This window comes from Sciurus carolinensis, chromosome 1, assembly GCF_902686445.1.
Source record: "Sciurus carolinensis chromosome 1, mSciCar1.2, whole genome shotgun sequence".
Taxonomy (NCBI): domain Eukaryota; kingdom Metazoa; phylum Chordata; class Mammalia; order Rodentia; family Sciuridae; genus Sciurus; species Sciurus carolinensis.
The window spans coordinates 120,335,286-120,348,934 of NC_062213.1; the positions used below are offsets into that span (position 1 = coordinate 120,335,286).

The 13,649-nt window shown below is 37.0% G+C and overlaps 1 protein-coding gene across 2 annotated transcripts in view; it reads left to right on the forward strand.

Moving 5' to 3' along the window:
• Positions 1-7,566, forward strand: part of Dbt (dihydrolipoamide branched chain transacylase E2) — a 49,257-nt gene extending 41,691 nt beyond the window's left edge. For both annotated transcript variants that reach the window (XM_047548334.1, XM_047548326.1), the window contains exons 8-11: positions 1,816-1,893; positions 3,800-3,991; positions 4,125-4,196; positions 7,276-7,566. In XM_047548334.1, coding sequence (XP_047404290.1) covers positions 1,816-1,893; positions 3,800-3,991; positions 4,125-4,196; positions 7,276-7,443 — 510 coding nt within the window. In that variant the 3' untranslated portion in view covers positions 7,444-7,566. The remainder of the gene's footprint in view (positions 1-1,815; positions 1,894-3,799; positions 3,992-4,124; positions 4,197-7,275) is intronic.
• Positions 7,567-13,649: the final 6,083 nt, after the last annotated feature.

The window sequence follows — 13,649 nt, forward strand, 5'->3', positions numbered from 1 at the left end:
AGGGTGAGTGGAGATAGAACAGGAAAAAGTCACTTAGAAGCCAAGTAACTGGTTTCAGTTGCTATTCAGCAAACTACCCCAAAATTTAATTTGTTTCAAAAACAGCTGTTTATTGAATCACATGAGTCTACAGGAGAGCAAGTGGGTCTGCTGACCTCAGCAGTGTTCTCACATCTGCAGTCAGCTCATAGGTGGGTGAGAGACTGGCTGGTATGGAATGGCCTCCAGGGATGAATCATTTGTCTTTCACATCTCTCTGATCCCCAGCATGCTCAACTATAAATGGCCTCAACACTGGCAGGGATGAAAAAGAAAGCAGAAATGTACAAGCCCATTGTTTTTCCAAGCTCTGCTGCTTCAAATTTGTTGACCAAAACAAATCATGTGTTCAGTGCTTAATAGAGCACTACAAATGGGCGTGAGTGCAGGGAGGCAAAGAAGAGTGGGGCCATTGATTCAGCCTCTCCTGTTCAGAGAGAGGCGGGAAGTAGATGGCAGTCATGTGGTTCACAAAGGTTAAACAGGGTAAGGGTAGCAATGGGCTCTTGGAGTAATCATTAGGAAATTGTGAATGGCCTCCACCAGGACAGGTGGAAGAAGGTATTGTTGAGGTCCAAGTTTGATTGCAGTTCATTGGGGGAATGAATAGGAATTAAAGAAGAGGAGACACAAAGAAATTTCCCTGGTCTTAGGGGAAGAAGAGATGAGGACCTGGGAGAGAAGGCAACCTTGAATGGCAAGAGAGTGCCACCATGTATCTGACTGTTTTTTTCTCACCACCTCCTGGTGACAGCACATTTGTTTTGAAGCTAGGATAGACCAGTACTTGAATATACTGGATCTCTTTTATTGCCATTTTTATTTACTGTTCCAGTCTAAATGAAATATCTGATATATATGAAAATAAAATTTTGTAAACTTTGTTTTAAAGTAGCATATAGATTTCAGAACATTTAAAAAATACTACAAAGTATTATGCAGGGGGAAAATGACCTAATCCATGGGCATGTGTCATGTATTTCCTTCTACAAATTTGGATTATACTCAAGACACTGTCTTTATGTGTAACACTTTAACCTTAGTTATGGATTTCTGCATGAAGATGATTAAAGTTACAGTTAACAAATGAAATGCTTACTAAAACTTTGAAGTCATAAAAATTCAGGAATTTGTAGCAAATGTTTTCATTGTATTTGACCTCCATTGATCTACTTCCTGAGCCCATCCTAACTAAACTAATCATTGTGAAAGGCTTCCATGTATTTAAACTCTTCCCTTAACTCTAGTCAAGGATTTTATTTTTTTTCTTCTGTTAGACCACCTATACAGAGAAAAATAACAAAACAACACAAGTAATGTAATGCCTAGTTGAGGGCAGTAGGGAAATGAACTCTTTAAAAACAATCTTAAGTCCTTTAATTTTGTTGCCTTTTAAGTTTAATACAAGTCACTACTACCAAATATAGTGTATGAACCATGATTGTTAAATCCCGGATGGGTGGAGAAAGCCATTGAGGACATTTTGGGAAATCTGAATATGGGCAGTGAAGAAATGGCATTAAGGGAAAAAAGGAAAAAAAAAAAAAAAAAAAAAAGAGGAAGGGAACTTAAAGGGGAAGGGGAAGAAGACATAGAAATGATTCAGTGATTGACAGTGAAGGTGACAGCGGAAGTGGATGCCTGGGTGCATTGGACTTGAGGTTAAGCTTAGCATAGATGAGCATTCTTTCCCTCCCTCTTTTTATATCTCTTATTCAAATTCCTTATCCTTTCTGAGTTAAAATGCTAATGTTGCATTCTCTTTCTGTTAAACAGGCTGCTTCTTTGGGATTACTACAGTTTCCTATCCTTAATTCCTCTGTGGATGAAAACTGCCAGAACATAACATACAAGGTTGGCTATGCATTGTGAAAGTGTCTGTTATAAATAGAAGGTGATGCAGATGTGCTTGGAGGTTAGGGAGACTTCCATCATACCTCAAATGGTAATCTTTTTTAATGTAGAATTAAAGGTATGAGATAAAACTGCCTCCCCAAAGGAGCAAGTCTCTCAAAGGTGAATTCTTAGAATTTTAAGAATGAGAATAATTTAAATGAAAAAAATAATAAAAGTTTGAATTCAGTTCTGTTTGGAGTTATTAAGGCAGAACTTTTTGTGGGATGTCAATCCTTACGTACATTTCTCATTAGAAATGTAGAACCAGATATGAGCTTAGGGGCCTGGGGATGTACCTTAGCAGTAGAGCACTTGCCTAACATTCACAAGGTCCTTGGTTTGATCCACTGTAACACACACACACACACACACACACACACACACACACACACAGTGAGCTTAGATACCTTAGGGGATCAGATTTAAAATATTCCCATATGATTAAAATAGGCAATTGTATTTAATTTTGTTTTAATAATTTCTGATTAAAAATATTTGTATTACAAGAAATTCAGACAAAATAATGGTATTTACCTTCAATCCCATGACTCTAAGGTAACTCACTGTTCGTTGAGATGTACATTCTTCCAGGATTTCATTTTTTACATACTTTAAAAAAATTTTTTTTAATTATTTGGAAATATTTGAAATTGTTCTTGCTTTTTTCTTTTTTATTTAATATATTATGGACATTACTATATGTCAATAAATATAGCTTTGCTATTCATTTGATCAGTAACCTATTGATAAATATTTTGATTATTTACAGTTTCTCAAACTTATAAGCAATCTGTATTCAACATCTCTATTCATTCCTATATACTTCTATATTTATCTCCTTAGCACAGGTTTTTATAAATGTTGGTATAGACTGTCAGCTGTTATCCAAAAAATCTATACCAGCTTACATTTCTACTAACAACATATGCCCTACATTCCTATTGGCAAAGCAGTTATCTTTTTTCAAAAAAAATTTTTTTTAATTATTTTCTTTCTTTTCTTTTTTCTTTCCTTTTTTGCAGTGCTGGGGACTGAATCCAGAGGCACTCTACCACTGAGCCACGTCCCCAACCCTTTTTATTTTCATTTTGAAACAGGGTCTTGTTAAGTCGCCTGTTTGAACCTTGGACTTGTGATCCTATTACTTCAGCTCCCTGAGTTGCTGGGATTACAGGTGTGCCACTGCACTCACTTCCAGTGCTAATCTTTACTAGTCTCTCTAATAACTTTACCAGATATAGAGGATATACAGGGACTCTGAAAGCTGAACAAAATTACACCTTTTACTTTTATTATTATTTTGAGACAGGTGTCATAAGTTGCTGAAGCTAGCCTTGAACTTGTGATCCTCCTGAGCTGAGCACCACACCTGCTTAAAATTGTTTCTAGTATCTACACACCGTGATGCACACCTATAATCCCAGTGGCTCGGGTGGCTGAGGCAGGAGAATCACAAGTTCAAAGCCAGCCTCAGCAATTTAGTGAGGCCTTAAGCAACTCAGTGAGACCCCATTTCTAAATAAAATATTTGAAAGGGCTGAGGATGTTGCTCAGTGGTTAAGTGCTTTGGGTTCAATCCCTGGTATTAAAAAAATTACTTCTTATAAATCATTGCCAATCTGGAGAAAGTAGTTTTGATGGTTATTTTAGAAAATAGTGAAGTTGGGCTGGGGTTGTATCTCAGTGGTAGAGTGCTTACCTAGCACATGTGAGGCACTGAATTCTATCTTCAGCACCACATAATTAAATAAATAAATAAATAAATAAACTTTTTTTAAAAAGGAAAGAAAATAGTGAAGTTTTATCCTTCCTTTACTTTTAACTTATTTATTAAAAACCTATCATATAATTTTTCATTTCTTAGGCTTCACATAACATTGGGATAGCAATGGATACCGAACAGGGATTGATTGTCCCCAATGTGAAAAATGTTCAGATCCGGTCTGTATTTGAGATCGCCACTGAATTGAACCGCCTTCAGAAATTGGGCTCTTCGGGTCAGCTCAGCACCACTGACCTTACTGGAGGAACATTTACTCTTTCCAACATTGGATCAGTGAGTACTGATGTTCAGATTCATGAACCATCCTTTAAACTTATGTTCCTATGCGTAGTTAAAAATATAAAATGATATTTGCCATTTGTCCTCCAAACTCTTAATTCTACTCTCTTTCTTTCCTTTTTTAAAGATTGGTGGCACTTATGCCAAACCAGTGATATTGCCATCTGAAGTAGCCATTGGGGCCCTTGGTACAATTAAGGTAAGGTATTACATAAATGAAAACAGTTTAAAGCAACCTGGAGAAGTTAACACAAAGAACAGGTATCATTTCTAAGTTTTTCCCCTTACTTTTAGTTGTGAGTTTGTGAAGTAGCCACAAATACCGTCTTCATTTCAGAATACCAAAGAATAGAAACAAACCAATCCAAGTTGTTATTTATAACAAAGATACCATTTAGAATATTTTTATCAAACTTTATTCACACTCAAGGATACTTGGGAGAAATAGTTAAAAATGCCAGTTTCTTGGTCTTAGAGGCAGAGCCCCCAAAACTTATTTTAAATGAGAACCGAGGTTGTTTAAACAAAGTTATCTGTGGCTGTGTTTCAGGAGACTCTTTAAATGGGTTGCAATGATTCTTAGTCATATCTACATATTAGAACTTAGGGAAGTGTGAAAAAAAACACACCCAAACTTGTCCCATAACAACCAATCTGAATTTTTACCGGGGATTGAATTCAGGGCCAAGTGCATGGTAGGCAAGGGCTATACCACTAAGCTGTATCCCCAGTCCCCCTCAGAATTTGAGGAGGTAGGTCTTGCGCATTCCCATTAACTCAGGATTGAGAAACTCCTGGATACACTTCAGTACCACCATCAGAAAATGTCACCATCACTCCATTAACTTTGATTTTCACCTTGATTTTTCTTAAAGCTCTTCATGCTTTCTAGCAGAGTAGTTTGTTAACTGCTAAGTACCTCCCTCTTTAAAACATCTATCTTTATGTTCTGGCGAAAAGAGCACGTGGGGAGAAACAAAACAACTAAAAACCCAGCATGACATTGTCCTTTCCAAATCCAGAGTCTGAGTGATAACTCCTCTACTTCTCATTCCTTTTCCCAGCAAGAATTTAAATCTCACAATTTTTGGCTTCCTGGAACTTCCAAACCATCATACCTGGCTGACAATGTTTTGTTTTTCCTTTTCCTTAAAGAGATTTACTTTCTTCTAAATTACAAATATGTTATATATATGTATGTAATAATGGTAGTAAAATATTTATTACATTAAATTTACCATCTTAAGCATTTAAGTGCACAGTTCTATAGCATTAAATACTTCACAATATTTTGCAACTATCACCACTGTCCATCTCCAGAAATCTATTTCTCTGTAAAACTGAAAGTCTGTACCCATTAATCAGTAATTCTCCCCACCCCGCTCCTCCATTCTACTCTGACTCTGAATTTAACTACTCTTATACTTCATGTAAATGGAATCTTGCAATAGTTGTCCTTTTGTGTCTGGCTTACTTAGCACATTATTTCCAGGTTCATCCACATTGTAGTATCTATCAGAATTTCATTTGTTTTTAAGCCTTAATAATAATCTATTGTATGTTTATATCATGTTTTGCCTCTTCATTCATCTGTCATGAATATGTAGGTCATTTCCATTTTCTTGTCATTTGTGAGTAACACTGCATGAACATTGCAGAAATATCTGCTCAGCGGGTGTATCTTTAAAGAATCAGTTTACCTATGATTTCTTTAAGATATGAAGCATAGTTCTTAGAATATAAATCTTAATTGTGACTTAAATGTAGTTTTTGTTCAATAAGGACAAATAACATTTAATTTCTCTCTCTGTTTCATCTCTCCTTTCCTGTTTTATTTTAACTGTTAATCTTAAACTCCCTGTTGCTAAATTATCTAAGACACCAAAACTTCCGTTGTACTCAACTCAGTCCTCCCTTCCTTAACCTTTTATCTGCATTTGAGACAGTGACCCATCCCACCGACTTGCAGAATATCTTGCTGTACCGGTTTTCTTCCTGTCTCACTATCTGTTCGTTCTGAGTCTCCTTTTCATTTTCCCAGTATCTAAACATAGGAATACCAGGCTTAGTTCTAGTCCTTTTCTTTATCTGATTCAGTCTCATGACTTTAAATACCATTTACACACCTATAACTTTCAAGTCTGTATCTCCAGACTACATCAGCTTTAAACTCCAAACTCACATAGCCTGCTTGGAGGTCATAATAAGCATCTCAGGTTTTAAGAAGTCCAGAACTGAGCCCATGCTCCTTCCTTCACCACCCCTGCCCTCCATCCTGCTCCTCCTGAAGTCTCCCTTCTTTGTGAGTGAGGGTTCAGCTCAGACACCTCCATTGGCTTCTCATCTCACTCAGAGTCAAAAGCAAGGTAGCCACAATGACCTACCCAGAACTATACAGATGCTACTTGTTGTGACCAGGGACCCTCACTGTTATGTCTAGGCCATGAGGCAGTAAGTGCAGGTGAAAAGAGTCAAACTTGGAAACTTTTAAAACACTTTACGGAGTGATTTTGTTTAGCAAATCCAATAAGAAGTTGGGGCTTAATTTTCTATTTTTTTTTTTTAATAGTTTACTTTTAGTGTGCTTTAAAACAAAACAAAACAAAACTTACCACAGATTAGAAATTTCATTTTAAGAAAAGATCCTTTACCAAAGATAAATGGAGAAACACTGCCTTTAATGATGTTCCCCCGCCCCATCCCCCATGTCCTCCCCTCGCCCCTGCCCTCCACCGTAGTCACCTGTCTGCCTTGCTGTTCCTCCAGTACTCTAGTCCTGCTTCCCCACAGTCTTCTCAGGTATCTGCAAGGCTCGTTTCCTCTTTATCCTCAGTGAGGAGGCTTGATATCTCAATTGTCTTAGTTGTCACTCTCTCAGGGCCCATAAGAATACCTGGCACAGGACTGGGGATATAGCTCAGTTGGTAGAGTGCTTGCCTCACAAGCACAAGGCCCTGGGTTCCATCCCCAGCACCACAAAAAAAAAAAAAAAAAAAAGAATACCTGGCACTTAATAGGTGCTTGTTAAATATTGATAAATACTTGAAAATGAGATTAAATATAGGTGTGGTAACTATATAGAGATATTGATAACCTTGTAGAAACTGAAGGCCTGGGGCACATCCTCCCAAAGATAGGAAAAATAGGAGTTAGTATTTTGGGATGTCTACTTCCTCTCTATCATAGGGAGGGTTTGCCTGGTCATACCCCACTGTCAGCAGAGTTTGACTTCTGAGCACATGAAAGTTTACTCATTTATTTGTTTTCCTTATTTCTAGGCCCTTCCCCGATTTAACCAAGAAGGAGAAGTATATAAAGCACAGATAATGAATGTGAGCTGGTCTGCTGATCATAGAATTATTGATGGTGCTACAATGTCACGCTTCTCAAATTTGTGGAAATCCTACTTAGAAAACCCAGCTTTTATGCTACTAGATCTGAAATGAAGATGAAAAGACATTCTTGAACTTTTTGAGCTTCCAAAGAATATGTAAAGCCTAACTGTGCCAGCACATATTCTTCATCATAATTTGTATTATAAAGTATTATAAATGATATGTATTATATGATTACGGTTCTAAGGCACAATATTTATCAATACTATGTTAGACTTTTTACTGAAAATGATTAATGGTATAATGGTTTTCCTGTGGCTGTCACATTTTTTAGGTCAAAGTGTGACTTCTTGATATGGTGCTGAGGTCTATGTGTCAGTGGATTGAAACTGGCAAGAAAACAAAAGTAATGTTACTAAAAGGCAGGTAGCCATATACATACAGCATTTGCTTCCTCCTTTCTTTCTTAACTAATTCTTAATGAAACTTTAAAATTATACTTAATTGGGGAAAGAAATTTGTATATAAAAACATTTTCCATTTCCCTATAATCATGCATATTGTTATATATAATAAGTGCAATTATACTTATCTTTTAAAATATTTGGGTGTATACTCTTGCTCTTTGTAGAGAGAATCATGGATAAATGCCTTATTTATATAAATTAACGTCTTTTAAAAGGGGAAATTATAACCTAGTCTTAATGATAGTTTTATAATCAGTAAGCCTATTAAGGGTATCTGTTTAAAGTGGAAATACTTTGGCATTTTGTTGGTTAAAAACTTCACCTTCAACAACTCACTTCTTGTGAGGAAGGTACTTGAAATGTTGCAGCTGCTGATTTTTTAATTCAGGAAATCTACTGCCTTTTAATTTTCTTGATTTTTCAGCTAAAAATAGGATAAGAAAAGAAAGCATGGTCTATTCCATCCTCCATATCCTGAGTAGGAATGTGATTAAAAGGAGAGAAGAGTCTAATGAGTAATTATGGAATTACTCAATAAAAATAAAATAATAGAATTTATGCAGAAAGAAAGGCTTCATAATGACCATTTTGTTAAAGATCCACTTTAATCAGAAATACCGAGATGAATGTATAATCCAACATTGTGATTTGAAATCAGAAATCTGAGTTGTTTCTTATTTTGTCCAGTTAAATGCCATATGCCAAAATTAGTTGTTCAAGTGAAGTTTTGTGGCAGAAAAAGATCATTTTGATGTCTACTTGATTTTTTTTCAAAATGGGAATAGCTTTTAAATCAAAATACTAAATTAAATGCTGTTATTTTTAAAATTAATATGGAGAGTTGCAAAATAAAATGTAATCCATAACCCTACCACTATTAACATTTCAATGTATGTATCTGTATACTTATTCTTTTTATAAAAATGGGATCATAATATATCTACTATTTTATCATTTTAATTTTTTTAATTTGTCATTATATTATGGATTCCTGTATATCAATAAACAGGTCCACATTATCATACTTTTAAATGACTGAATAATATTCCCTTGTATGTATGTATTATACATTCAAACATCAAACCTCTACCTTATACTATGAATGGTTTTAAGCACTGGGCACACAATGCCTGCCTTTATGGTCCCTGCCTTGATTAGGTTTACAGTCTAATCCATAAAAATAAAAATATAATTATACTTCTGTGTAGGGGGGGAAAAAAAAAACGGTACTACGAGCTATCTAATAGAGGTTTCTGAACCTGTCTGGGACAATCAGAAGATAGGTATCCTAATAACTAATTCCCATTGATGGACATTTGCTTAATTTTAAATGAAGAGTAACATGATCAGTAAAGCTTTACCCCTTGCTTAAAGGATACGAAAACTAGAAGAAGGGCATCCTGAAATAAATATGCAACATACTTGCCTAAAGGTTCAACATCATTGGCTCAAAATATTCTCATGATTTTGTCCTATCCCAAGCTGATGTCATTATCATATCTTTAGTCTCATCCATTGAGAATTAAAGGATTTGTTCCCTGTTGTGTGCAGGACCTTCAGGAAGGCAGGATCCCCTGGAGGAGGGCAGGGGCAGGAGCATGGCTCTAGCAGCAGTGCTGTTCCACTGGGCTGTTCAGGGGGTGAACAAAGCTCTTGCTGTGTTCCTAGAGGTTGAAATTAAAGCAGAGACCAGAAAATTTATGTCTTCCATTAATACGTCTTCACTAATATGTGACTGGTAGCAGTTACAAGGTTTGTGTTCACGGGAGAGAAACCAAAATCATTGCTGAGAATGGCCAAAAATGAAATCAAGGTTCTGTTCATTATACAGAACTTTCCTCTGACATTTGAAAATAAAGCACAACAGGGAAGGAAGTTTGAAGAATTGGTATAAGTTTCCATTTTTAGAGACCATAAAGGTACCATATTGAAACATAGCCAAGACTTGGTTATATAAGAAAAATGAAAGTGACTGGTTCTTTGGGCATTTCTTTTTTTCTTTTTTGACATTATTATTTCTTTTATTTAAATAGGATATAATGACAGTTTATTATACATAAATACTATTTTTCTAGTCTATTATCTAGAGGAAAAATGAAGGAGCAAATGTCCTTAGGAAGCAATATGTCCTTAGGAAGTCTTTGGGAACTTTGGGCATTTCTCATGGTTTTCCACTCATTGTGGATCCCAGATCCCTTGATTTTTTTTTTTTTTTTTTTTTTTTTTTTTTTTTTTTTTGCTGACGTCTAAGTAAAGTTGAGAAGGAGATGATAGGACTCAGTACTGCCCTAAAATATGCCGTGAGTACAAACCTTTCCTTGAAGTCTTCAAAGATGTCAATAACATTCATCTGAAGTTGATTATTTAGTTAATTCTGCACATATTTATCAAGTGTATATTTAGTTACAGACCCTGGGATAGAGATTGGGGATAAAAGTGAATTAGGTTTTTCAGGACTCTTTGCAAGGGTACCTGGAGCAAATTTGTACCAAACCAGCAATAGCAGTTTCTACATTTCTATCTTCAGCTCCCTGATGTTTCCTTTGGCCAAAAATGCACTAAGTTGTCTCCAAATCAAAATATTCAGCAAAAAAATAACAAGGCCACCAGATACTTACACATGATTTGCATGCCACGTATGGTAATGCTATATTAGCTAGTGGACATACAGCAACACAAATTGGAAATAGAATGGACTGCCCCCATGTGGTAGAGTCTTCCCAAAGGAATGGTGAGATTGGTTTGGATGTTAAATGTCCCCCCAAAACTCATGTATCAAAAGTTTGATTCCCAGATGATGGCACTATTGGGAGATAGAGGAAATGGGACCTACTAGGAGGAAGTAGGTCACTAGGGGTAGTATGCCTTTGAAAAGTGTATTTTGTTTCTAACCCCTGGTTCTCTTTTTCTCTCTGCTTGCTGGCCACTATGAGATGAACAGTTTTGCTCCTTTGCTCTCCCTGCCATGATGTTCTGCCTCACCAAAAGCCCAGAATTAATGGAGCCAAGTGACCATAAACTGACACCTATGAACCAAAATAAATCTTTCCTCCTCTAAGTTAATTTTCTCAAGTATTTTGTCACAGCAACAGAAAGCATTAACACATGGTCTAATACTGAATTGATTCAAAACCAATTTATAATTGATACCATGTAAAAGCACTATATACTCATTAAAAGTACATTTTGAAGAAATCAAGTATGCTTAAAAATTTTTTTAAAGTGAATTAAATGAAGTTTCTACTCTCACAGTGAATTTTGTCTAGTGAGTAAAGTCTTTGCTAGAAGTGGGTCTACAACATTAATGTGGAGAAGAGCACACTTTTTAAGAAAGAATTGAATTGTATTTCAAATCAGTTCTTAATGATGGTTGCTATGATTTGAAAATGTCCCCCACAAAATTGGAAATGTAATCCCAATGAGAAGTGTTAGAAAGTGGAAACTAATGAGAGATGTCCAAGCCACAAGGGCTCCACCCCATGCATGGATCTGTGCTGATTATAAAAGCACTGAGGCTGCACATTTGATCTCTTGCTTCCTCTCACCATGTGATACTTTCTATTATGTTGTGACACAGCAAGAAGGCCTTCACCAGAAGTCATCCCTCAATCCTGGACTTCCTTGCCTCCAGAACTTTAAGAAATAAATCTTCATTCTTTATAAATTACCCAGTCTCAATTCTGTTATTCTGTTATAGCAGCACAAAGCAGTCTGTAACACAGTGGTTTTGCTTCTTCCCTATATAGTGTCTTTTCTTACTGAGGTTCAATCATTGTGCCTTCCTTAACACTCTAGCCCAACCTCATAAATCCTATAACCACACACCTAATATTAAGATAATCTCTATCCTAGGTCACATAAACTCAAGCCATTCAAGTTCTTGTTATTTTATTTGTGTTTTTCTCTCTACAACCCCGACCCCCCATTCAAGTAATTTAACAAGTCATGGCTCAAGTTTTGCTTTTCATGTGGGGAGCAACATAGATGACATCTATATGACCCCAGACCATTCAGGGAGCAGTGTGGGAGCACTGCACCATCTGAGCACAATGCTTGGAGAATGCACATAAAACACTTCCAGTTAAAGTGCTATCACTAAGTTATTTAGCCTAAGTGCTCTCCATATATTGGTGGTGAGTTATATTGAATAACACTTAGTTAATAATGCCATTTTGTCAGGTCCCCTTAGTACCTTACATGTATTAATTGCTTTGATTTCCTCAGCAACCCTATTAGGTAGGTGCTATGATTGATTATCTGTATTTTAGAGATGAGGAAACTAGGCACAGAATTTAAGTCATTAGATATGCCTGGATTAACATGCTCTGAAAAAGTGTGAAACATTAGGCTAGTATCCTTCACCTCATGCCAAAAGCTGGGACTGTTGATTTTATGCTATGTTGGAGGGATAGGTACTGTTAGGTCAAAAGGAAGAGAGTTTTTATATGTTCTGTGGAGGCAGGGGAGTTAGCAGTTTGAAGTCTCCCTAAAGGGTAGATATTCTGCAGGGGTTGTTGATGTTAGGAATTTGCTGAATCAATTTATTGAAGCAACATGATGTTAGTTCACCCAGATCAGGATTCCACTAAAACCTTCATTTTCACTCTTATTGAGTCTGTTTTTATACCAAAACCACACTATAGAGGAATCAGCCATTGGGAATTCTCAGTATGGGATGCATTGTTCAGTGACTGCTTGTGGTGGCCACCCCAGGTGTTCAGAATGGTCTGCAGCAAAGCCAAGGAGGGTACCTCAAACTCCAGGTAATGACTAAAAGAACATCCTGAGGCTTCCAAGGGAAAAGGATCAGGTCCTGAGCTCTTGCGGCCTATCCCTTATCTTTTCAGATGCTGGTATCCCCCTTCCTACAAACACTCAAAGACTAAAGTAGTGTAACATTAAAGCATTACATATGTGCGCACTACTTAATTGGGCAGGTTGGACCTGATAGACCATAAAGACACTCTTTTTATATGAGATAGCATTTATTCTAATAGTGAGATGAAAGCAAAAGCAAAAGTGAAAGCCAAGAGAGAAAGAGAAGAAAATACATCACTGTATCAGGGAAATCATGCAGCTGGAGAGTTACGGGGCAGCTTTTCAGGATCCTAACTAGGAAGTCCCAGGCAGAGCGTCCTTTCCATGGGTGAGACTCCAAAGTTCTGTTCCCAGTGGGCTTCTTAAATGCAAGCTAGAACAAAGAAAGCTCTGTTCTAACAACCTGTGTGACCTAGTGATCCCCTCCAGGACACTGCATCCTCACAAGGACTGGGCAGATCCGTGAAGGGAGGGAGGGAGAGCCTTGACAGTGGGTGTCTCTGAGTTCTCTAGAGTGAGCCTGGCCAAGTCGGCATTCTTTAGATGTTCCATCAAGGACATGCAGAGGTCACGGCAGCCATGTGAGCAGGAAAGATTTTAATATTTTCCTTAGCTCTTTAAGTTGTAAGCATGGGATTTGGGTTTTGGAAGACACTCATACTCCTGTTCTAAGCACTCATCACAATGAACTCTTCCCTGGAGATTGTCATGCTTCAGTGTCTTTGTTGGGTCTCTTCTTCCACTGTGGGTAAGAATCTACCCAAAAGTCATTTCCTCCTTTAGATCTCCTTTGACTCAATATTTGTGCCCTCTTTCTCTCTCTCTCTCCCCCCCCTTCTTTCCTTCTCTATTGCCTTTCTCCCTCCTTCTCTTCACAATTGCCTAAAAAGAAGGCTTGGAATACTACTTTTTTCTCACATTGTTACCTCTACCTGGCACTACATGATTGAATTTCCTGTCTTGCTCCTTCCTGCCAAACTTCTTTCTTGAATGGGCACTTTAATTCCTTCCCCACTACCCCCACTACTCACC